General features: G+C 54.5%; 1 protein-coding gene across 2 annotated transcripts in view; it reads left to right on the plus strand.

Moving 5' to 3' along the window:
• ELL (elongation factor for RNA polymerase II) overlaps positions 1-24,580 on the plus strand; it is a 73,295-nt gene that overhangs the window by 38,136 nt on the left and 10,579 nt on the right. The window contains exons 2-6 of one of the 2 annotated variants that reach the window (XM_004760945.3): positions 8,468-8,515; positions 14,992-15,113; positions 15,559-15,722; positions 17,776-18,050; positions 21,500-21,624. In XM_004760945.3, coding sequence (XP_004761002.1) covers positions 8,468-8,515; positions 14,992-15,113; positions 15,559-15,722; positions 17,776-18,050; positions 21,500-21,624 — 734 coding nt within the window. Of the gene's footprint in view, positions 1-8,467; positions 8,516-14,991; positions 15,114-15,523; positions 15,723-17,775; positions 18,051-21,499; positions 21,625-24,580 lie in introns of both variants that reach the window. The other variant, XM_045081499.1, reaches the window with a different exon arrangement.

Genomic DNA, 24,580 nt, shown 5'->3' on the forward strand with positions numbered 1-24,580 from the left:
GATTGATTGATAGCAGCCCCTGAGAAGTCCTGGTGCACTCCTCTTGTGCTTTGTCAAGACAGTCTTTAAGGAGGAACAGACACGCCTTCTTTTGGGTCCATTTTCCACAGGCACCTCTGTGCCATGGGGGTCAGGCCCTGCAGATTGCCAGGAGCATGTCTCTCCAGGCAGAGCTGACACCGAGCCCAACATGCACTTGGCAGCTGGGAGGGGTGGAGTTCAGTGCTGCTCCCAGGTGGGGCCAGTGGCAGGCCTCGTGGGGCTCTGTCCAGGTCAGGCCAGTTCTCACTTGTCCTACCTCTGCTGGCTCTGTACCCCTTCCCCAGGTGATGTGCAGCCTCTGTGCTTGTCTCTCTCACTGGCTTTGCCCCATGTCCATTCTGTGTGGCATGGGAGGTCTCGTACATGTGCACTTTTTATTTTAAACCCTTCACATGGGAATGCTAACGTGTGGAGGTGACAGAGATGAGAAGAACATTCGGCCCTCTGCCTTCGCCCTGCCTTGCCGGCTGTGAGAGCCTGGCCCTTCTGGTCACAACTCCTCCCCGCGCCCTCCCCACTTCTGTTTGTTTAGTTTTGCTGGTGCATTTGTAAAACAATCCCAGGTGTCTTTTTGTTTCGCACTGGTTTTTTCCAAGACCAAGTTAAATGTTAACAGACACTGACTGTTTGCAGACTGGTCTTCCCGCGAGCACCTGAGCGCCGCCCCTGGCGTCCTTGCAGGCTGTGTCCGCTGGAGCTTCACGTGGCGGGATCCGCGCTGAGCCACATGTGGTATGCCTGTCAAGTCTGGCAATTTATAGCACTCCATCCCTCTTCCTTTTGTGCCATCCATCTGTTGAAACCAGGTCATTTGTCCCGTGGGCTGTCCCACGTTATAGCCCATGTTCTGCTCTGACGATTGCTTTCCCCTTTGTTTTCCTCATGGCAGCCTTAGCTCAGGGCTCTGGGCTTGGCACTGCTGATGCTGGGGGCTGGGCCTCTCTGGGGTGGGGCTGCTGGGGGCACAGCATCCTGGGCCCTGTTGTACCTGATTCCAGAAGTGCCCTGCTCCCCAATCAAGGATGTCTCCAGATGTCACCTGTGTCCCCGGGGCACGATCACTCACCAGAGAATCCTGAGAGTAACTCCTTGCCTTACCCAGGGTGCTTCCTGGACTCAGGCGGGTTTTGAAAGCTCTGTCCTGTGGCTCCACCCGGGAAGCATTCTTCTCCGTTGGGGGCCATAGGGGGATTCTGGCCGTGGTTAAGTTCTCACTCGCCCTCTCCTGGTGCTAGTGTGGTGGGGTCTTGAGCAGGACTCCGTGCCCTCTCCCACGGGGCTGTCTGTTCCCTTGCTCTGCCTGCTCCCTTTGTCTTCCTGCCCACATCAGCACCTCTGGGATGCCTGTGGGAGCTGCTTGGGCCAAAGACCGCAGGCTGTCCTGGGGTGATGCCTCACTGGCCGCCCCCACTGGGCCTCCTGACTCATGCTGGGCTCTTGGCTGAAGCACAGCACCAGCAGTGACACTTGTCCCACTGAGCTCCTGGTTTCAAACCCCACACATGCCCAGTCGGAGATGGGGTTCTGCTACACAGGGTCCTGATGGGGCCAGCAGGGGCGGGGGGCGGCCCTCCATGCCTGCTGCAGTCACTGCGGTCACTGGGGTTCTCAGTCCCTAGGGCGGATGTGACCTCTGAGCTTGGGGTAGGAGTGACGTGACCCCCTCAAAAAGGTCTGCAGAGACTAGAGGCATCGTGTGTAACTTTGCCAGCCTGAAGCACAGCCCACACAGGCCCTGAGCGCGACACATGCAGACAGGTGGTACCATGTGCCAGAAACTGTTCTAGAAAGTTACATTACCTGGTGACTTGCTTGTCACAGTCTGTGTAATAACGCAAAAGCTGCCAGGGCAACAGGGAAATGGGCAACACCCTGGCTAGTCTGTTGGACCCTCCTGGCCTTGCCATGTTCACTGCCTTTTGCCTTCTGTCCTGCTGAGGAGGCAAGGTAATAGGGTGACAGGGCTCCCCTAACAAACGGTATGGCCCTGGTTCCGTGAGCTGTCATCCCCTGCAGGGAATAGCCAGCTAGAAGGCTGTGATCGGCCATGTTAGCATGGTGCACCCATGCATTGCCAGGGTGTCCCAGCTGCTGGGGGCTGGGCCAGGCCCGGCGGGTCCAGAGGGCGAGCGTGGGTCCCACTGAGAAGGCATCTCTGACAAGGGCTCTGGCTGTTTGCTTCACAGACACTGTTGGTGCCACCCCTTGGGGCAAGTCCATGAGCCTGGGGAAAGGCCTACAGCTGCCACACTGCCACTGACTTCCATTTGCACCATGTTTTCTTACCTGGGGTCACTGTCCCACCTTCCCTCGGCAGCCCTGCAGCTCCACACCAGCCGCTGCCCGCCCTTGGTCAGTTCTACTCTCTGGCCATGTGCGCCGTACCCCTCACTTGATCCTTCATGTGCAGTCATGGCCATGTGGTGGTGTGGTCTGTGTCCAGTTGTCCCGCCCTGCCTGCCATGCTCTGTGGGCCTGGCCTGGGACCCGAGGAACTCAGGAAGTACCCCTCGAGTACGTAAAGGGCCGAGTGGTCCCACCATGCTAGAGGTGCACAGACAGTGTGTCCAGCAGGCAAATGTACAGAGCCTGGCTGCTCTATTACCCCAGAGCCATGGTTCAGGGAGGTCAGGGTTAGCTTGGTGCTGGGGGAACGCAGCCCTCCAGTTAACCTTGTGCCTCAGGTCATATGGTGGCAGGACCCTGGCATAGTTTGAGTCCATCTCCCCACCCCGCCCACCCCAGTCCTTGTGCCCTGTAGCCACATTTTCAGGGCTGCACTTCCAAATCCTGTACTTCGTCACTGTTTACGCCCTCAATAGTCCATGATAATCTGTAGAAATGTAACCACGAGACAGTCTTCCAGGTTTATATGCACACTCCCTGTGCCCTGGTGCTCTTAAATCAGTGTGCAGATCCACACATCCATCTGGTGTCACTGTCCCTCCTGAAGGACTTCTGGAACCTTCCTTTGCAGTGCAGCTCTATTGCAGAGATGCTCTCAGACTTTGTGTGCCTGAACAAGCTTTTGTTTCTCCTTCTCCTTCACTGGATGAGGAACATTGCTGGCATTGGCATTCACTGTTCTTCCCTCGGTGTTTTACAGATATCCTTCCCTGGTCTCCAGGCTTGTTTCTGACACTTGGCCTTGTGAATCTTACCTTTGCTCCTTGGTTCGTAGCATGGCAGTCAGTGGTCAGACGGTTTTGCTTATGGTGTTGCTGTGACACGGTTCTTTGTTTTCCTGCTGGTGCTCCTTGGATCTGTGGAATTATTGTGTTCCTCACATTTGGGCCATTCTTTCCTCGGATACCACGCTTGCGGGATTCCAGTTACGCATATGTTGGAACTCTTGGTACCATCATCCCACGGTTCTGTAGACTTCTGTCTGTGTATGATTCATCTTGGATAGTTTCTGGTAGTTTGTCATCAGGTTCATAACCTTTTCTTCCACATTGTCTAATATCATTCCCACCTCATGAGTTTTTCTTTCCAGATATTTCATTTCTCGGCTCTAGAAGTTCCATGTGGCTCTCTCCTCATGCCTCATATTTCTCTTCTCACCAGTTCAAGTTTCTTTAAAGTCCTTGAATGTTTTCCAAAGGTAGTAGTTGCTCTGAAGTGAAACCCTTGTCTTTCAGTTCCGTTGTCTCTGTTCTTTGTGAGTCTGTTTTCATTTGCTGAATTTTCTCCTGGGTTAGAGGTGGGTTGCATTTTCCTATGGCTTCACACATCTGGAGGTTTTGGTTTCGGATACTGAGTGTTGTGAATTCCATGGGGTCGTGTGGTGGATTTCGTTGTCTCGAAGTGCGTTGGTTCTGCTGCTTGCTGCTGGGATAGCAGCCAGTGGATCAACTGATCCTGCGGAAGCTTGTTTCTGAGATTTTTTTAGTAAAGGGAACTGAGTGAAGCCTTTACTTGAGGGCCAGTTTTGCTCCCTTGCTGAATGGGGTACAACGAGGGCTCCCCTGGACTAGCAACACATATGGACATCTCCTAGGCCGCATCCTCTGGCCCTGGGCCCTGCCTAGGGGGATTGCCCCCGAGCCTTCAAGGGGAGCAGCTCCAGGCCCCAAGTGCAGGCTCCAGGAGAGGCTTCTGCACTGCCCCCTCCTCCGTTTTGTGCCTCTGCCCACACATCCGGTGCCTTCAGCCTCCCCAGCCCATGATCTGGAAGGTTTCTTAAGGCAGTGAGCTGGGCAGGCAGAGACTGCCACAGGGGCCTACAGCATTTGGGGTTCTCCTGAGCCTGCCTGCCCCACTCTGAACCTGACTCAGAGGGAAGGTGAAGAATTGATGAATTATGCAGCCAGCTTTATTCCAGTAGGTTCTTGGAGGTGATAGGCTTGATGTGTTTTGAGTCATTCAAATTAAATATATTTGCTTTATAATAAGTAGCCGAGAACCTTTGTTTAGAAAAATAAAAACTTTACTTTGATCTAAAAACAGATTAACATTGCAAGTAGCAAATCTCCCCCCATAACAGAGTGTGTGCCAAAGGCCACTTGAGTGGATGTTAGAGACACACAAGTGGTTTTAGTACATTTTAGAACTCTTTAGAGATTTCTCTTTTCTTAAGCCTTTTCATAACAATTTTAATTTCGTTACCCTTCATTGAAATGTTGCTGGGCCTCTGAGCTGGGAGTTTGTGGCAGGTGGGGTGATCACATGCCAGTGTGCAGGACCACTCCAAATCAGATTCCTGTAGCCCCAGGAGAGGAGCCCCAGCTGGGACCTGTGGTTCCTCCTGGAAATCTGAAGCGGGGCAGGGGGCGGTGGGCACAGTGGTGAGCAGATGCCCCATGTAAAAGAGTTTGCACAAAAGGTCAAGGTAGTCTGCCCTGGGGTGGAGGAGCTGAGTCAGGCAGCCTCATTAACCCCGATTACCAAGGGTGGGTCCTGCTGGGCCTGTAAATGTGGCTAGGACTGTGACCAGCTGTCCACTGCTGGGTGGCATGGCCTGAGAGCCATTAGAGCACATCATGTCATCCAGTGAGTGTGAGAGCACTGGGGGCTGCTTCTCCCTCTGTTCTAATGTCTTAGCAGGTGGGGCCTCTATCCCCCTGCCTGCTCAGGCTAGTGGAACTTAGCTGGGTCCAGGCCTGGTGACTCTTTTTGTTAGGGGCTATGGATGGGGCCTGTGGGTAGTCAACCAGGTATGTATGTGATAGGATACGTGAACGGCTCTGCTGTTGACAAGAAGGGCCTGGTTCTCCTGCTGAAGGGAGGAGTCACCATGAGAACCAGGGGCCTGGTTCCATGATGATAGGCCGCGTGGGGACATGTACTTGGCATTGTTGAGAAAGCCTGGGCTTTTGGGTCTCTCTGCCAGCTTCTCCAATGGGTAAAGTCATGGCTCTTGGGGAATGAGTGACTGCAGGAAAGCAATCTTCTTGATAACTTGCTTGACAGCTTCCAAACCAGTTAAACGCTTCACCAAATGGCCCACGGGGAGCATGCGGTCCAGGGGGAGGGTGGCCCACCACACCAGCTGGTGGGGGTGCTGGTTGTTGGTGCCCAGGCACTGCTGGGGCTGCCCTGGTGGGGTTCCTTCTGGGGAAATGTGCCCTTTCAGGTTCCTCCCTGTTATTACTCTAAATCCAGACTTGCATCATTACCATTGTCATGGCCCCTGTCCCCCAAGCCCCTGGAGCCCACAGGCCTTGCCCTGTGTTGATAGCAGACACACACGGCCCTTGAGTTAGCCCCAGGCTGGCTCACATGGGGGTCTGGGCCTGCAGACCTTGGGGTCCGAGAAGCCAAGCCCCAGGAGCTCTCTGTCACTGTGGCATCCCGTGTGTCTGCTCTGGGCTTTGTGCCTGCTGTTCTCTCTGCCAGGAGCAGCCTGCCTTCCTGTCCTTGACGATCAGGTAAGGTAGGTAGAGAGTTCCCGAGGACTGCTTTGCCTTAGCTGTGGTGTTCTTGTATCTTCTGCTGTTTTCTTCCATCTGCTCTATATCCTGCACTGAAAATGGTTAACAGAATGGAATATCTCCCCCGGGTGTTCAGGAATCTTCTGGGTTCAGGTGATTGCCCAGGAGTCTGCAGAGAAAGACCCTCCGTGAGCCTGAGGGCAGGTCGCAGCTGTCACGGAGGTGTGCTGAGGGTCGGTGGAACTTACCCATTTTAGGTGTAGAGTCTGTGAGTGTTAACACGGCGCCCTAGACCTTGCCTCCTGCAGCCACTCCCTTCTCCCGCCCGTGGCCCAGGCACTCACTGATCTGCTTTCTGTCTCTTTGGTTTTGCCTTTCCTGGACATGTATGTGAGCAGAGTCATATGGTGCAGGGTGTCCTTTGTGGAGGTGTGCTTACTTACTTACTAGGCAGTGGCTTTGAGGTTTATCCATGTGTCTACCCGGAGTTTGTTCCTTTTCTTCGGGGTAGTATTCTCTTGTTACCTAGTCCGCCGGTTGGTGGATGCTTGGGTTGTTGCTGCCTTTTGGATCCTACGAGTAATTCTGCTGTGCACATATGTACATACGTTTTCGTGTAGACCTATATTTTAATGGAAATGCGGGGTCATACAGTAACTGTGTTTAACCTTTTTTTAGAAGCTACCAGACCCATTTTCCACAGTGGCTTTGCTGTTTGAGCTCCCACCGGTGTGTTGAGTCTTGTCTTTGTTAGTTTAGCCATCCTGATAAGTGCATGGTATCTCCTGCAAAACCTGCATCTTCTAGTGAGCTCATCGGCCACCTGCAGGTTTTTCTTTTTGGTCTCTGTCTTTAATCCAATCCCAAGCAAAGACCTCTTAAATGTTGTGTCTCCAAGGGCCCAGGCCAGGCCAGGGACCCCACGGGTGCTGTTTCTTATTCTCTGAACATCAGCACAGAGGGTGGTCATAGCTTATAGGATGGGTCAGCTGGTCCTGAGCCTGCTTTGGGGAAGCCTGGCCTCTGTCTTCGAAGCACAACAACCCTCCGAGGCAGGGGCTGGTTTCCAGTCCTGGAGCCGGATGAGGGGCTGGAGGATGTCTCACGTCTGACAGCCTGGCAGTGAGAGGTGACGTGCTTTGGAAGTGTAGACTGTGTAGGAAGTGTCGGCTGGTTTCTAGGGTGTCAGATAAGTGCTGGTGCTTGGTGTGGTCTCTCAGGACATTTGGAATTCTGCCCCAGGTTCACTAACAAGCTGCTGCAGATGACAAGAGTCCTTGAGATTTGGCAAAAGAGCAAGCTCTTGGTAAACAAAGTGTGGGTTGGGGGGAGCACATGTGTGGCTTGTGTGGGCTGTGCCTGCCTCATACGCCCACAGCCCTCAGCCGAGCCCCTAATGGACCCATGCACGTCGAGAGGTCAACCTGCCCGTTGGTTGGTCCTTCCATGATTCTAGAGAGCTGCTTCACCCACCCAAGGCCCGTGGTGGGCCTGACAATCTGGGTGGGGAGCAGACAAGTAGTCACTCCAGACACCTCGGGTCTAGGAGTGTGGGGACCGGCTGGGGGGTGCCTTCTCTCACTGCCAGTCAGGCTGGGGTGCAGACCTGAGGGCAGACTCGGATGGAGATGGGAGGCCCAGCCATCTGGAGGAGGCTGCGGAGGACATTGGGCACAGAAGCAAGGAGGGGTTTGGAGGCAGAGGGAAGGGGTTCTTATGACAAACGAGGGCCACACCATGGGTTGATAATGTGTTGTACAGAAGGTGGGTGCTCGGGTCCAAGATGGGTGAGAAAAGTTATGTGCGACCCTCCATCTGGATCCACGTTCTTTCTGAAATTCTAACAGAAGGCCGATCTCTGAATAGCTGAAGCTTAAAGTATTTTGAGTTTTTATGTATATTTTTTCTTGTGACATTTGGAAATTCCGCCACCCCAGGCTCAGTGACAAACTGCTCTGAAGCTGTCATGTGTGGGTGAGCAGGCCTTGGGCCCTGTCCTGGGAGCCTTCTGGTCAGCGGTGCTCATCCATCGTGATTCCTGGGGGTGTCTCCAGGGCAGGGCGGTCTGGGCTGATGTTGATCTGGGGGAAGAGTGAGGGGCTGCCCATTGCTTGTGTCTCCATTCTGACCTCTCATCTACCTGCCCCCATGCCGTCCAGGAACTCCTACTGAGCCTTCAAAATCCTGCTCCAGAGACCTTTCCTGTAATTTTTAGATGCGTGTGTGTTTTCTCTTGCCTCTTCTGAAAACACTGTCCTTACCCTACTCTTTTTTTTTTTTTTTGAAGATTTTTTATTTCTTTCTTTAACAGAGAGAGAGATCACAAGTATGCAGAGGCAGGCAGAGAGAGAGGGGGAAGCAGGCTCCCTGCTGAGCAGAGAGCCTGATGTGGGCCTTAATCCCAGAACCCTGAGATCATGCCCTGAGCCGAAGGCAGAGGCTTAACCCACTAAGCCACCTAGGCACCCTACCCTACTCTTTCTAAAACTGGGAAGTGAGTCTTGGATTTCGAGATATCTTTATTGACATTTTCCCATTTTGCTTTTTTGCAGGAGTCTGTTTCACTGAGACCATCAATCCGATTTCAAGGAAGTCAGGGGGTGAGTGTTCTTTGTGTTAAACACATCTGGAATTGTGGCAGCGTGGTCTCTGGCCTGTCGTGGCATGCTGGGTGCAGAAGCGGGCTGGGGGCAGCATTTTGGTCCCATCTCTGTGTGTCAGGGCAGGTGCTGGGCCGAGCTAAGGTCTGCCAGGTTGGTCCCACCTGGGCTATACCAAGAGGCTCTCTGGGGTGAATGCAGCTTTTCTGTCCAGCAGCCCCTCAGACTCCCCTTTCTTCCTGTAGCCAATGCATAGCTGACTCCCAGACCCCCAGGTCTCTATTCTGATCTCATCTCTGCACTGATTCAAAACTGAGGTGTCCCAGGGGCCAAGCAGGCCTGGAGCTGTGGCCTCCCCAGGACCTGGTTTGTTGGTGCACCTGGGACCATGGGTGTCTGATTTTAGTACTGGGCTACTGATGGGGGAAGGGGGTTGTTATAGAAACTGAGCACTCCATGTTTTCTGAAATGCATTTATTTCATTCTAAATGACCATCTTACAGAAAAATTGGAGAATAAAAGAAAGGATGAGTTGTCCACAATCCTTGCCCCCCAAGGCTTGGACATCTCCCACCCCCATCCCCTTATCCCTCGCATACCAAACATGCCTTGGAACATTTCAGGTTTTTTTCTGGTATTTGTTGTAATTCTTTTTTTTTTTTTTTTTTTTTTTTTTTTAATCTGAAGTGTTGCTGCAAGTGTCTGAGTCAGTTTCCACCTGACAGCTGGCCGGCTGCCTCCTTATGGAGGAGGTCTGTGGGTTTCACCCCCTGCCAGCATGCTGTAGAGAGACAGGGCCTGTAGAAGATCCCTGTGTCTGTGTGCAGATGCAAAGATACCAGAAGATACATTGTAAGGCATTGTCTCCCACAGTTGTGGGGCTGGTGAGGCTGAAGTCCATCTATGGGGCAGGCAGGAATGGACACTGTGGTACACAGGAGAGTTTCTTTGTCCCCAGGGAAACCTCAGTTTCCCTCTTAAGGCCTTTAGCTGATTGGATGAGGCCCACTCAGACCATTGAAGGTCTTTTTCTTAAAATCAGCTGGTCGTGGATGTCACCACATCTATAGAATACCTCCATCCAGATTAGCGTTCAAGGTGAAAATCAGCTGGTCGTGGATGTCACCACATCTATAGAATACCTCTATCCAGATTAGCATTCAAGGTGTCACTTGGGGCTGTGGCCTGGCCAGGTACATATGTGAACTGAACTGACCATTATGCCAAGACCTGTCAAGGTCAGCAAGACTCCCTGAAAGGCCCCAGACTCCCTGCTCCCCACGCAGTGCCTCCTCTGGGACATCCACACCTTTGTTGGGCCCCTTCGGGAGTCTTGTGGCAGCTTTCTCTTTGTCTTCCCTGGGACATTTCCCCAAGAGCAGAGGTCAGTGTTGGGGGCAGGACTCCCTGGGCTTGCTGCCAGGCTAGCCTTCATGGCGCCCTCTGGTGGCCAGTGTTCCTGCTGCGCCCTCAGCAGTCAGGGAAAGAAGAGCAAGTGGATCCATGGAAAGAGCCACTGAGTTCTGTGGCTTATCTAGTGAGCAGCATTTTCTGGTCAGCAAGACACCACACGACCACTCACAAAAGGCACAGAAGCACCACGAGGTCCTCTTGGGCCGTGCCTTGTGTTACCGAAATTTCTGTGCAAAGTCTGAGAGCCACATCCATTTAACTTGGGGGTCCTCCACCTCAGATTTAGAATCGTTTTACCTGCTTTTTCTTCTTTTTGGATTTTTCTCATGTGTTACAGAGTTTCTAGAGGGTTCTGAGGGTACAGAGGTCCCGTGCTACAGCTCCGGGCAAGCCAGACCACGATTCTCTGCTAGGAGGCTGTTCTCTGTGCAAGCCTGTGTGAGGGCTGGAGGATGCCAAATGGCGAGGAGGAATGCTATTCTTTCCCTGCTTGCCGTGAGGTGTCAGGCACTAGGTCTGCCATCTGTGTTCTCTTAAGCTTGTCCTTCTCCTCCTGGGCATTGATGGGATGCGTCCCCTCCTCCCTGCCAGTTGTGACGGGCTTGGCATGGTGCTAGGCACATAGCAGGCCGCATCCACATAGTCACCTTGCTGCGGGAAGACGCAGGGCACCCGGGCTCTCACCTCCCGCTTCTGGTCGCTCAACCGCTTGTGGATAGCTGGGGCTGGAGATGAACCAGTAAGGTCGGCTGGACAGTGGTCAGTGGGGTGGGGCTGGGCAGGCTCATTCATTTTTCATGGTACGTGGGCTGATTCCATGTTTGGCTCCTTGTAGGGTGACAGGGACCCTCCTTCCCAGAGCCCCATGAAGCTAACAGACTGAAGATTGAGACCCCATCTGTGGGCTCCTGAGCTCAGGGAGCTTGGCCAGTTCTTTTCACCATGCCTCATCCTCCTTGCCCAGGAGATGGGCTCTCTCCCTCAGGGGTCATGTGCGGGCCATTAATGAGGCCTTAGGAGAACCAGTGTCCTCCCTGCAGCCTGGAAGAAGCTCACTCAGCCTCTTATGTGTGTCCCCCTCCATGCACACAGCCAGCATCAGGCTGTAGCATTGGGTGCCGCCCAGGTGGGGAGGGTGCCATTTGGCCTGGCCACTTCCCTGCCTATGCTTACAAGCACCATGAGCCCAACCTGCCCTGGGAGGTGTGCAGCTGGGCCCTGGTGTTGGCTGCTTCCTTGGAGTGACTAATGGCATTTGCCACAGCGTCCAGAGAGCCCGGCCTGCCTGTGGCGTTTTGGGCCTCTAGGGTGTCATGTGCCCTGACAAGATGTTCATCCTTGTTTCATTTGCTGGGTACGTGTTTGTGTTTGGATTCTCGGCCTTGTCCTAGACACTACGCTGGCTGACATGGGTCCCTCTGGTCTCTGGTGGTCACTTCTAAGTCATTAACCTCTGACAGCTGTGAAAAGTCAGCTCCAGAGGGGAAGAGAAACCCCCACCTGGCCAGCCTCACCCTGAAACTCTTCAGTTGATGAAAAAAGAGAAGTTGGGTCGGCATCCAGGGCTGTGAAGGGTCTTGGCATTTCCCTGCACAGTGCCAGGAGCCTTAGCTGCACTTTCTAGAATGAGGTTTGACAGCTCTGGTAAGAAGTGTTTGACCAGTTTTTGTGTGTGTGGCCAGGAGCCGTCTCTGCAGGTAAGAGCACATACAAGATTGAACCACTAGGTGCCTGCTGCTGCGTCATTTGTAACAGGGGCAATTTGGAAACAGTCTAAAAAATTTCTAAAATGGGGAGTTTCTGGGGTGCCTGGGTGGCTCATTGGGTTGAAGCCTCTGCCTTCAGCTCAGGTCATGATCCCAGGGTCCTGGGATTCAGCCTCGAATTGGGCTCTCTGCTCAGCAGGGAGCCTGCTTCCTCCTCTCTCTCTGCCTGCCTCTCTGCCTACTTGTGATCTCTGTCTGTTAAATAAATTAAAAAAAAAAAATTATAAAATGGGGCGTTTCCGAGTTGGGGGCCAACCATGTGCCAGGGTTGAACAGAGTGCAGGGGCTGTGTGCTCCCTCTCCTGAGCCTCCAGACTCAGTGAGCGCTTGAAGGCGAGGCTTTTGGAATGCAGGCAGGTGCTTACTATGCATCCTGGGGCTGGAGCTGATGGAGTGAGTGCCCCTGGGCAGAAGAGAGTGCTTTGCTCTTGGAAATCCAGTTCAGCAGTGGTAGTTCTCTTTACCCAGAATACATTTTATTCTGAAGCTTCCTTGGGAAGTGACAGTAAGTAGGAAAACAAATGAGGTGTACAAACTCCTCTGGCCAGAGAGAGAGAAGCTCCTGGTCGGTTGGCGTTTGGGTTCCTGTACATGCCTGTTGCCCTCGTTCTTGTCCAGATGGAATATCAGGTGCTTTCCCCCACCAGTTTTTGCCCCCAAGACTTGCTGTGTCTTTTCACAGCCCTCACCTGCACCACAGATGAGGCCCTGCAGACCGGGGCCGGTGCGGGGGGTGGGGGGACCCGCAGAGGCAGGCCCCGCTTGGGACAGATTTCAAAGGCAGGAACCCGTGCCCCCTTGCAGACCTCAGAAGCACTCAGGGCCACAAAGGAAGGATAGACCCGTTTGCTGCTCCAGGTCTGTGTGCACAGATGCTCGATTAGGTTAATAGTGACCTAACCCAGAGTCCAGGCTGTCATTAGACACACCCAAACCTGCATGCTCAGGCCAGCTGAGGGCCACATCATGTCCCCCATGGGGCAGTTGAGACTCGGTCTGGAAGGCACATGGTCCAGCCAAGCAGGGCTGAGTTTCAGGCCACATCCTGGAACATGTGTCAAGCACTTTGATGACCCAGAGAAAGCCATGCACTCCTGGGCTGTTCGTGCCCCGCTGGCTAATTTCCCTGCCTGGTTCCCCGTGACTGGTAACCAGTAACCATTGTCATTTGGGGGCTGGCAAAGCAGCCTGTTAACCAGGGGATTCCACAGGCCGTGGTAGTGCTGGGAAGGAGCTGGGACAGACAGAACGGGCCACCCCAGGCCCCTGGCAAACCTCCCCTCTACTTTCCTCCCTCCCCGACTCGGGTGCTCCCCGCTTTGTCCCGAAGGATACCAGAGACATCAACACGTGTCCTCCCCTGTCATGGGCAGCATCATGTTCTCGTCCATCAGTTTCAAGCCCTGGGATCCTTATCATCCTATGGCTCCAGGAGCTACACAAACCCACTTCTAGAATGAATTTTGAAAGTGGGCATACCCACCTGCATGGTAAAGGTTTAGGTGGGGTAAAAGAGTCAGAGTGAAGAGTCCCCCACAGGCCCTACCCACAGAGAAGCACGGTCACTTTGGGAGTCAGACCTGACCTCCTTCCCTCCTCTTAGGGGCGTAGCCCAGTCACTGTCCTGAGCAGACTGAAAAATGCCACCTGGGGAGGCCATGTCTCCACCAGAGCCAGGATGGGATAAGGGAGAGGTTCAAGAGTGAGGTGAAGAAAGTGCCCCCCTGCCCCGCCATGGCAGCAGGTATCCGGCTTCACTGGAAGCTGCTTTTGATTTGCTGACTTGGTGGCGCGTGAGTGTCCTATGGCATTTTGGGCCACTGCGTCAGTGTGCGTCTGGCTCTGGGTGCATCTCCTGCAGTGACCCTTAGCAGCCTAAACCTTGGCCTCTGGGCAGCGTGTTTTCTGCTACTTCTATAAAGGAAATCAGGAGTCACATCCAGGAAGGGATGAGTGGAAGCACAGGGTAGCCCCATGTGTTGGAAAGGAGATCCCATATGCGGGCAAGACAGGCCCCCACTGCTGGGTCTGGGAGCCACTCTGAGCCAGGCTGGCTCTCACTGTGCATATCCGGACCTCTCCTTGGGGCAGGGACTGACTGTATGCTGGGCAGGTCACTCAGTATTTGGGGACCAACTCTAGGCCAGGTGGATATGCAGGTTCCCTATGGGTCCATGCACCACCCTGAGGGGAGAGGCAGGAGGCCGTGGAGCCAGGTCAGGAGCAGCATCCCTTCTTATGGCCTGAGCCACTGCGTCCTCAGTGTCAGGCTGAACTGCCCTGATTTACCCATGACAGTGGAGCAGGGCTGGAATTCAGCTGTACCACGTTCAGTCCGGTGCTGATGAAGGGTGTTGGCGTGCTCACTTCATTGGAGAGGAAACAGGGCTTGGACATACCGAGGTGGTTTGGCAACCTGGGGATGAGACCGGAATGTGGCCTGCCTATCCCCTTAACCTCCATTTATCACTCGTGCCCCCTTGTTCATTTGCCAGCTGTGATGAGCTCTAGCACCCAAAACCCAGGGATTACTTTATGAGGGGTGACCACTGGTGACAGGGCTCTAGAGGCCCATCCTGTACCCTGAATATTGGCCAGCAGCCAGAATATGGGGTCTTCCTACAAGTCCCTCCATAGTCCCTAGGATCTCACCGAGGGAGGGTTGGTCTGGAATCCTGCAGTGGCCTCTGGGCACAAGGCTGTCCCACCTGTGCTGAGCCCTGCACCTTGGGTGGGATCATTGCTGTCTGTCTGTCTGTCTGCTAGCCAGGCTGGCCATCCTTTCTGCAGAGGCACTGCCCAAAGTGAGGTTTACATTAACCAAGACACATCCTATGTCACATCTAACCATGTTCCTGATCTGTTGGGGTGAGTGCTGCCCATCCGTGAGCCCCTCAGGGCCTGCCGGGCAGTGACAGACACTCAGGTGGAGTCTGCATTGCACAGGGGAGCAAGGATTGGGGCATCTTGGCTGCTCCGTGTGCTCTGATGGCTCCTGATGCCCATCTTGTCTCATTTCATCTTCACGCACGTCCCAGGCCAGATCTGCCTCATATGCTGGGCAGGAAGCTGGGTCATGGCCCAGATCAAGCTGGGATTTCTGCCTCTGGGTGTATGTTAAGCACTCTGTGCTCCTCAGACTGAGATGCCATTGCTGCTTAGAAAGCGCTAGCACATTCTCATTGTGTCAAGTTGTGGGATGGTCGGGGGTCCAGTGGATGGGCCATTCCATGGTTCCCCACCCCCCATGCCCCTGTGTTGTGAACCTCCCAGTGATGTCTCCCGTTCTCTGCACAGCACATCTCCATCCCCCAGCCTGACTGCCCCACAGAGGCACGAACATTCTCCTTCTACCTCTCCAACATTGGCCGTGACAGCCCCCAGGGCAGCTTCGACTGCATCCAGCAATATGTCTCCAGGTGAGGTCCCACCCAGGCCCAGTGCCCCCTTCTTTTTCTTTTTCTTCTTCTTCTTTTTTTACATAAGTTTATTTATTTAAATAATCTCTACACACAACATGGGCCTTAAACTCAGGACCACGAGATTGAGAGCCGCATACTCTACAGGCTGAGCCAGCCAGGCTGGCCTGGTGCCTCCTTCCTTTCTCTGCATGAGCCTTGCTGCTTATTTCACTGTGTCTGGGGCACGGGTACAAGTTCTGGCCTGCTGCTGCGTCTGCCCAGGGGCCTGAGTTCCCTTGTTTCTTCCAGATCGAGATGTGCCATGTGGAAACATGCTGCTCAAGTTAGCCCTGACCCCATTTCCCAACTGAGGGTCATGGGGTGGGGGGCGGCACGGGCTCCTAGACCGCCTGTCCTTGTCATCCCAGGAGCTCACCTTGGCTCCTGGCCCCTTATCTTACAGCCACGGGGATGTTCACCTGGACTGCCTCGGCAGCATCCAGGACAAAATCACAGTGTGTGCCACCGACGACTCCTACCAGAAAGCACGGCAGAGCATGGCACAGGCCGAAGAGGAGACACGGAGCCGTGGGGCCATCGTCATCAAGGCTGGAGGCCGCTACCTGGGTGAGGATGAGGCCCGGGACTCCCACCTGTCGGGGGCTCGTGCCTGCTGGGCACCTGTGGGGGTGGGGAGCAGGAGAGACTCAGGGCCTGTCCTGGCCAGGAGCTGGAGGTATGGGTTGATGGGTATGGCCCCAAGCAGGGTGAGCCAGGTCGTTGTTGGATCAAAAAGGAAGGTCCCATTACACTGGATGAGTCAGCTGGGGGCTATGACATCTGTTCATTGCCCAGTTTGGATAAGAGCCCCAAGAACTCTAGGAATTCCAAATCCACAGGCCCCTCTCCTACGCTCTGGCCTCAGGGATCTCTACCCGTCAGAGAGATAGTGCTCCTTGAAGGTTGCGGTTTATCCTCCTCTAGTGGCCACCTGCCTGCCCAACTCTTCCCCAAGACCAACACGGCCAGTGGCAAGGTGCACATGGCGAGAGGTACCCTGTGGCAAAAGGCCTGCTGCTGGGTTGGTGTCAGTGAGGGGCTATCGGGTCGCACCTGGGAAGGAGATGTGTTGACCCCCTGCCGGATGAGAAGCCCCTGGCAGTGCATCATCTGTTTGGAAACAGTTTTGGTGAAGTTGAGACACCCCCAGTGTGGAGAGTGTGTTTACTTAGGAAGCTCTGTGGCTGCTTTAGGCTTCCTAGCACCTAGGCATGGACAAATGCACGAGTCATCAGGATTCAAGGCCAGAAGGAAGGGTGTTAGGCCTGAGGGAGACACGAGGTGGCTTACAGCAAATGGCTTTGGGGGCTTTTTTTTTTTAAGAAAAGGTAGGAGGATTTCAAAGACCCCACCCCCCAAAGGAACACGTGATTTCACTGGCTTGGCGGTGGGATTGACTGTGGACAAAACCCCAGACGTCCTTGCAGGAGTCTGTGCTGCCAGTGAACGCTGCATCCGGGCGGACGTGGCTATGCCTGCTGAGGGAGCCTATGCTCTGGGGTGTGAGCCACTGCTGGGGACAGAGCCCACCCCCCACCCCCCAGAACCTCAGCCAGAATCCCAGCATGCTTCCCCTGCCTGCTGTCACCTTGATGTGCAAACATGAACGTGCTTACACATATTCATAAATTTCTAGTCCTTTAGCCTAAAACTGGGACAGAAATGTGGCTTCTTTGGTCACTGAGGGTACAGCAAGAGTTTTGCAGTGGTTTCGGTTCTGGTGGAAACACTTATCTCCTGGCCTCTGAAGACAGACATGCATGTCCCACTGTGTCAGGCCTCTCGCTGACCCTAAGCCTGACCCTGAGGATTCTGAATGCATTTCTTCCTGTGTTAATTTGACAAATGAGATTTAAGGGATGAGAACAAAAACAACAAAAAGAAGTCCTCATGGAGAGCTTTCTGGCCCAAGTTCATGAGGCATGCACCGCCTGCCCTTGGCCATGCATGTTCCTCAGGGGTGATGCCGCTGTCCAGAGTGGAGTTCACAGTTTCTGAGCCGAGGCCCCTCCATCCAGAGCAGAGCTGGAGTCTGTTTGCTCTGAAAGGGTGGGGGGATCTGGCTGCTGCCCCTGGGACTCTGAGCATAGCCATGTCTGCCCAAGAAGTGCCTGATGGGGCTGCAGCCAGGGAGCTGCTCTTACCCTGGCATCTCCAGAGAAGCTACCCAAGCGGCCCGATGCCTTTGTTCAGTCCTCCTTTTTCATAAAAGTGAATGGGGGATCCTGTGGGGCCAGCACAGTGCTGTGATGTGTAGGCTCTGGGGATACCTGTCTCTGACCATTCAGGAACCCTACTCTTTTTACTTTTGGCCCCTTCTCCCTGTAGTGGTTGGACTGCCCATGATGAAGTGTAGCTCCCGCTTCTGACGCTGGGGGCCCTGTAAGCCCCTGCTGAGCTGTGTGCGGTCAGCAGGTGGTGCTCTCAGCTGTCCTGGGTCTCCACTGAGCCACCCAGGCAAGGCCTAGCTCAGACTGCCTTCCCCTGGGGCTGGCGGCCATGGGTGGGCATCCTCGCATTCGTTCAGAACTTGGCATCCGCCCCAGGCAGAGGGACACTGAGGGATACCCCCTCACCCCCTCACCCCCTCACATCCCTAATGCCTTGGCTCTTGTTGCAGGCAAGAAGGTTCAGTTTCGGAAACCAGCCCCGGGGGCCACGGACGCTGTCCCCTCCCGGAAGCGGGCGACCCCCATCAACCTGGCCAGTGCCATCAAGAAGAGCAATGTTGGTGGCATTAGCGGGGGCAGTGGGGTGTCTCAGAGGCCCTTTCGCGACCGGGTGCTTCACCTCCTGGCGCTGAGGCCCTACCGGAAGGCCGAGCTGTTGCTGCGGCTGCAGAAGGACGGCCTGGCCCAGGCGGACAAGGATGCGCTGGATGGCCTCCTCCAGCAGGTTCGTGCTTGCCCGGGGCCAGGTTGAGGGTCCAGTCAGCCTTGAGTGGCTTCTGCACCGGGTCTGGACACAGGGTGGCTTGGGAAGGGCCCTTCCCGGGGTCTCTTCCAGGAGTGTCAGCCTGCCTCAGAGCCTCGGCCTTCTCGGTTAGGACATGCTTAGGGCTGTCACGGACATGTCCCTGGTTGTGGTGCTTGCTGTCCAGTGGCCTTGAGGTTGGTCAGCGTGAGGTCAGCACCCTAGTCTGCACCATCTGCGAACACACAGGCAGCAGGCACAGCACACAGGATCCTGGACATCAGTTGCCCAGTTATTGTAGAGTCCAGAGAAGCCTGGGTAACCTCAGAGCTCAGCCTCCTCAGTCAGGCAGCTTCCCTGCCACTCGACAGCCGCAGCCCTGGGCAAGGGGCTTCACTTGTGGACCCTTGGGCTGCTGTGTGTGGCCACAGCTTGACTGCAGCACCTCGGGGTGAGAGGCTGAGCTGTGGGGGGAACGTGATGTCAGCAGATGGAGCCTGCTATTACGGAAGAGCTCAGGCCTCGGAGCAAGAGCTGTAGGCCTGGCCGCTTCCCCTACGCCCTTCCCTGTCTCCCAGAGCCTGTGGAGGGAGCTGGAGGACCCCTGGGAAGGTGAACAGCTTGTTCTGGCCTCGCCACGTCAGCTGGACCATGCAGCTGCCTCGGGGCCCTGCCAAGAGGTTCACTTGGCTGGCAGTGGACAGTCCTGTCCTGTGGAGGAGGCATGGTTGAACCTCGAGGGGTTCTGTCCTCCAGCTCACTTGCCCCCCTTACATCCTGCCTCAGATGCTCTGGGCATGCAGACAGTGCAAAATTCACATACTGTGATAATGAGTAGTTGTGTTTGAAGATGAGCTATGGGGCTCACTGCCCCTTGTCACTGGGACTCTGGCTTCAGGGGCGCCACTTGCCGGGAAACTCTGGATATGGCCTCTTGTTTTAAGGGTGCGTGTGAAGGCAGGAGGGAGGTGGGCAGAGGGAGAGAGAATTCTAAGCAGGCTCCATGTCCAGCATGGAGCCCAACATGGGGTTCGGGCTCAATCTCATGACCCTGAGATCATGATGAAATCAGGAGTCAGCTGCCTGACCAACTGAGCCACCCAGGTGCCCCTGGATTTGACCTCTTGAGCCACTCTCCCCCGCCCGGAGTAGTGCAGGTAAGGACCAAGCTGCGCAGTTCTCCCTCAGAGCATACGGGTCGGCTCAAGGCCTGTTTAGAAGATAGACGTGTAGCTTCACAGCTCAGAAGTTTTCTTTGGCAGAGGGGCCTGTCAAAGCATCCAGAAAGCTCCAGAACCAGGAATGATGTTCTGAGGGGGTTGGTTTCCTTGGAAGGTCACAGGTGTCAGCCTTATCCGTGGGAACTCAAAGGAGGCACAGTGGAGGCCCTTCCCCTGGGCTGGAACTCGGAGAGAATGAGGCAGGGCTGGCAAAATGCCGGGTCTTTAGACGTGAGCCAGCATTGTCCCCGGGTGTGCTGTAGCCCACACTGCTGGCCGGTCAGGCTGCCATCAGCCCCTACTGTAGCATTCTTGGAAGTGGCCCTTGCTCCCATCATCCTCTCTCACCCTGTTTGTGCCCAGAATAAAGAAGAAGCACATGAGCCCCTCAAAAGCAGAATGTGGAACTTGGCTGACCAAGCACACAGTTAACATCTGAGATTTACCCTCTGAGCAACCCTCAAGTGCAGCCAGCAGGCCAGGCTCGGTTTTTGAAGAGCTGGGGATCTGTTGGTACTGATGTCATTCTGCCTGGGGTGCCTGCTTTTCTAACCTCTGAGATGCTGCCGTTGCTCCCAGCCCTTGCCTGGGATCAGAAAGGCCCCGTGCTGGGCTCCGGCTTCTCTGGTTGATTCGAATTCAGCAGCCTTCTGTGGGGCAGCTTATCTGGTGTCTGTGGGCAGAACATCCCCCCTTGTGTACTCTGTTTTCTTCTGAATGGCCCCGTCTGCTTTGTGCTTCTGTATTTACTACCCAGCATGTCCTCCCTGGGGGCTGGGTGCAGTAGCAGGACCCCAACAGCTTGAGGAAGGGGAAGGTCTCAGGGGATACTGTGGGCTGGTCATTTCCAGCCCCCCCACCCCAAGGGATCAGGGATTCTGATGAGCAGCACAGATGAAATCACACTCTTCAAAGGCACCTTCTCTCTTCCTTCTATAAGAACATCTGTCTCCGGTGCTGGCAGGGCCTCAGAGAAGCCTGGAGGCTCATCCTCTGTGGGGGGTGAGTGTGGATGGGTGGGTGGCTCTTCTGGAGAGCATTTTAGCAAACTGCATCAAGAGCTGTAAAAATGTTCAGAGCCGTTGACCCACTCATCCCAGTTCTGGGAAGCTGGCTGAAGGAAACCGTCACCAGCGTGGGAGAACCTGCACACAGTGGTGTCTGTTTAAGCTACAGAGAAACTGGAAATGGCATCCAGTGCAGATGCTTGGTGGAATATTACTCAGCCATTAAAAAAAATGCTCCTTGTGGAAACCCTTGTGACCTGGAGTCCCCTTAGAAGCCCGTGGTAGTGAAAACGGCTGCTGTCACACCAGCTCCCCCGCAGTTGCGTGCTGTGGGCCCAGCGAGGCTGGCACAGGGGCTCCCGCTTGGGAGTGGGACCTGAACTTCTTCAGGTGCCCTTAAGATCGACGTTCTGAGTCCATCTTTGCCATCTTGGAGACAAGCTCGGCCATAGTTAATCAGCCTGAGCAGGGCTAGCTGGCTGCGGGGAAGATGGACTTAGCCTGGTCCCTGGGGGCCCCAGCTCCCCGACCTGCTGCCATCTCTGCCACTGGAGTGCATGTCCAAGAGGGGGTGTCCGTCTCTTCAGACTGCTCTACTGGAATAACATAAACTGGGAAGCTTATGAACAACAGATGTTTACTCCTTGCGGTTCTGGAGGCTGGGAAGTCTTACAGTCAAGGCACCATAAAATTGGGTGATTGCTGAAGACCCCCTTCCCGGTTCACAGACTGTCTTCTCACGGTGTTACCACATGGCAGGGGTTGGGAGGGAGCTTCTGGAGTCTCTTTTACAGGGACACTGGTCCCATTCATGAGGGCTCCACCCTGATGACCTGATCACCTCCCAGAGGCCCCACCTCCTAATATCTCATTTTGGGTGCTGAGATTTAACATGAATTTTGGTAAGACGAAAACCTTCAGTCCATAACAGGGGAGGCCGGTGCTGGGGTCCTGGGAGTGTAGACGGCAGCCCCGCCTGCTTTGGAGCCGAAGTGTCTTCCAGCAGCTGTAAGACCTGGGTGTCAGGACCTGGTGTTCGGATCCTTTTGCAACCTCAGGCTTGTTGCCCCAGTGTGCAGGGGATTGGGGGAGTGCTGTCCTCTTTCCCCTTGTGTGTCTCTGCCCCCCAGCTTCCATCACCTACTTTCAGTAACTTCTGCCTCTCCTAGGCTTCCAGCAAGGTGATCCTGTCTCTGTCTTACAGGTGGCCAACGTGAATGCCAAGGATGGTACGTGCACATTGAAAGACTGTGTATATAAGGACGTGCAGAAGGACTGGCCTGGCTACTCGGAAGGGGACCAGCAGCTGTTGAAGCGGATGCTTGTCCGGTAATGCCACCTCCCGTGCCTGGGCATGTCCCCCCACCCTGGTTCTGGGACAGATAGCATCCTGAGGGAGCTAGGGTGGCCTTGTATGGTCCTGAAGGTCATAGGGCCCTTGAGCAGGATGGAGGGGATCTGTGGAGACTCTCTGGCATCTTTCCCACTACCTGGGACACCTCAGGGCCGGGCCAGCACCTGCTGAGTGGAGTGAAGGGTGCAAGTCACGCACCAGAGCCCCATAGTGCCCACACAGGACGCTTCGGTCCGCTCTGCTTGTTCCACACTTCCTTTCCTGTCAAGCGCCCTTCCAAAATCTGCGCAGCCCCACAGGCTTGAGCTACAGGCCGCCTCCTCTTTAAAAGAACCTCCCAAGAACTTGAAGCAGAGAGAAACAAAGCAAAACAAAACTCCCCACAGGCGTGATTAAGTAGCATTAATTAAACACATTCCCTTTCAGATTAATTGGGACCCAAGGTCAGGAGTGGCCTTGGTGGCTCCAGGGAAGAGTGGTTAAGTAGGCCCCTGCCTGGCTCAGGCGAGCAGTTAATGATTTCCTTCTCTGCCGATGCCTGACGGGAGCGCAGGCTGTGAAGCGCCACTCGGAACTGGCTGATAGACTAATTAGTCTTTAAATGATTTCTCAGGGACTTGAGTTATTTATGTGGTTGTGGTTTTTTTTTTTTTTTGAAGCTCGGCTTTTTAAAGCAGTAATTGCATGTAGACTTGGGGCAACTCTAGGTGAACCCGGAGTTCCTCCTCAGCCCTGCAGGGCACTCCTCCCCAAACCAGTACCTGCTTCCAAACTAGCCTGGGGTCACCGCTCCGACTGTCCAAAGGTCATGGGGGGCTTGAGGAGCTGTTCTCAGCAGAAGACCGCTCCCACCCCCATCCTCTTTCTGGCGTTTCCTGTTGCCACAGCTAAACGCGCCTGGCGTTGGTTCTGTCACCTACAGGTGTTTTAATCCATCAGACATTTTTGGACAGAGTCTGGTGTTGAATTGGTCAAATTTACCCACTGAAGTGCTCTGAGGTGACAAGGCGCGCATTAGGGACACTGCAAGGCTATTCCTGCCCTCCCTTCAGAGTCTCTTGCTGGGTAGCTGCTTTTCTCAAAACCCAAGGGCCTTGGCCGCACAGAGTGCTCCAGAAGGAGCATGGCCGAGACCAAGTAGCCTTGTTGTGTGTTGGTGTGTAGGTGGGGTCAGTAGGAATCTCGGCTCTGGAGCTTTGTCATTCCGGGCTCCTCCTCCCTGTTCCTTCCTGCTCCGCTGAGTGAGCTGCCGGGCCTTGTGTGAACCCAGGGCGCTCAGCCTTCACCTGGACCAGCAAGGCCAGTACCGGGGCCCTGCTTGGGGATCAGCCGTGCCAGAAACCACTTGTTGCCAGCAGCACCTGCTGTCCTTGGAAGCTTGGTCCGGTTGGTGTGCAAAGGTCACCGTCGGCATCCTCGATGCCAGCAACCGCACTGAAGGTTACCCAGCCACCCGTCTACACACTTTTTTCCTTCAGTTTAGGTTGTTCCCTCCCTGAAGAAAACCCAATTTATAGCAGTTCTTGAAGCCTCGCAGCAAAAAGGAAAAATAAGGCCTTGGGGTATTTCTGTCGCTGAGGATTAGTATCACCCAGAAGCTGGGCTGCCTCCTTTTCCTACAGCTTGTTCAAAATCATACCTGACCTAAGTATGCTGATGCTTCCAGGGTTAGCCTGGGCCCCTGAGGCTCGGCTCTACGTGGACACCTGCTGCCACCACCATTTTGATTCTTCCTCTGTGTTTCTGTTTCCCGTGTGTGGGGCTGCTGGGGCCCGTCCTGTCCCGGGTGTTCCAGGGCTCTGCGAGGCCTCAGCAGCCGTGCCCAGCCCTGTAGTCACTTTCCTTGTGTCTATCTTTCATGCCAAGGCCATACTGTGTTGACTATTATGGCTTTGGAGTAGATCTTGAAATCTGGGATTGTGAGGCCTCCAGCCTTGTTCTTCTTTCTCACAATTCAGTGGTGTGAATTACATTTTCAGTGTTGTACAGCTGCTACCTGTACTAGTTCCAGAACACGTGCCCCAAAATGGAACCCCAAATGTCAGCAGATACTCCCGCGCCCCCTCCCCCCAGCCCCTGGCAGCCATGAATCTTTCGGTCTCTGTGGATTTGCCTGTTCTGGATGTTTCCTATCAATGGGATCTTTGGGACTTTGGGATTTTTGGCCTTTTGTGACTGCCTTCTATCTGTGTACGGTTAGGGTTCACATAGGCCATAACATGTATCAGAGCTTCGTTCCTTTACGTGCGCTGCGTGGGGACCTGGTGCACGTGGAGATCCGCCACAGTTGTCTGTCTGCTGATGGGGCCATCTCCGCCTCCCGGCATGGGAGTCCGGGGTCCTGTGAACATTTGTGTACGAGAATCTGTATGGACATGGATTCTCCATTCTCTCCAGGAGGAGTGGAATTGAGGTTTTTGCGAAACTGCCAGACTTTTTTCTACAACGTCTCCCGCTCTAGCGACACACACAGAGGTTTCTAGTTTCCCCCACTTTCTTACCAACACTTGTTCTTTTCCGTTCTTGTTTTGTTTTATTCCAGCCCTCCTAGTGGGTGTGAGGTAATATCCCCTTGTGGTTCTGACTTGCATTTTCCTGATGACCAAACACGTGTACTTGTTCGTGTGCTTATTGGCCATTTGTTTATCATCTTTGGAGAAATTCTATTCAAGTACTTTGTCTTTCTGGGGATACTGAGGCTGGTGTTTCTATAGTGGATTTAAAGTTTTCATTTGCTTAGAGAGTCTCTCTTTGCTTTCAGATGCTTTCTCTTGTCTCTTTTGGACTCTGACATTTGTTACCTGGAGGCCTCGGTGCAGCCCTTCAAGGCTTTGCTGAGTGGCTCTGTCCCCTCAGGAGGGCTGCCGAGCTTTCTCTGCACCCCCCGTGGGCCCCTCTGTTTCCTCAGTCTCCTAAGGCCACACCTCTGTC

This window comes from Mustela putorius, unplaced genomic scaffold (assembly GCF_011764305.1).
Source record: "Mustela putorius furo isolate JIRA1106 unplaced genomic scaffold, ASM1176430v1.1 tig00000095_pilon_pilon_pilon, whole genome shotgun sequence".
Taxonomy (NCBI): domain Eukaryota; kingdom Metazoa; phylum Chordata; class Mammalia; order Carnivora; family Mustelidae; genus Mustela; species Mustela putorius.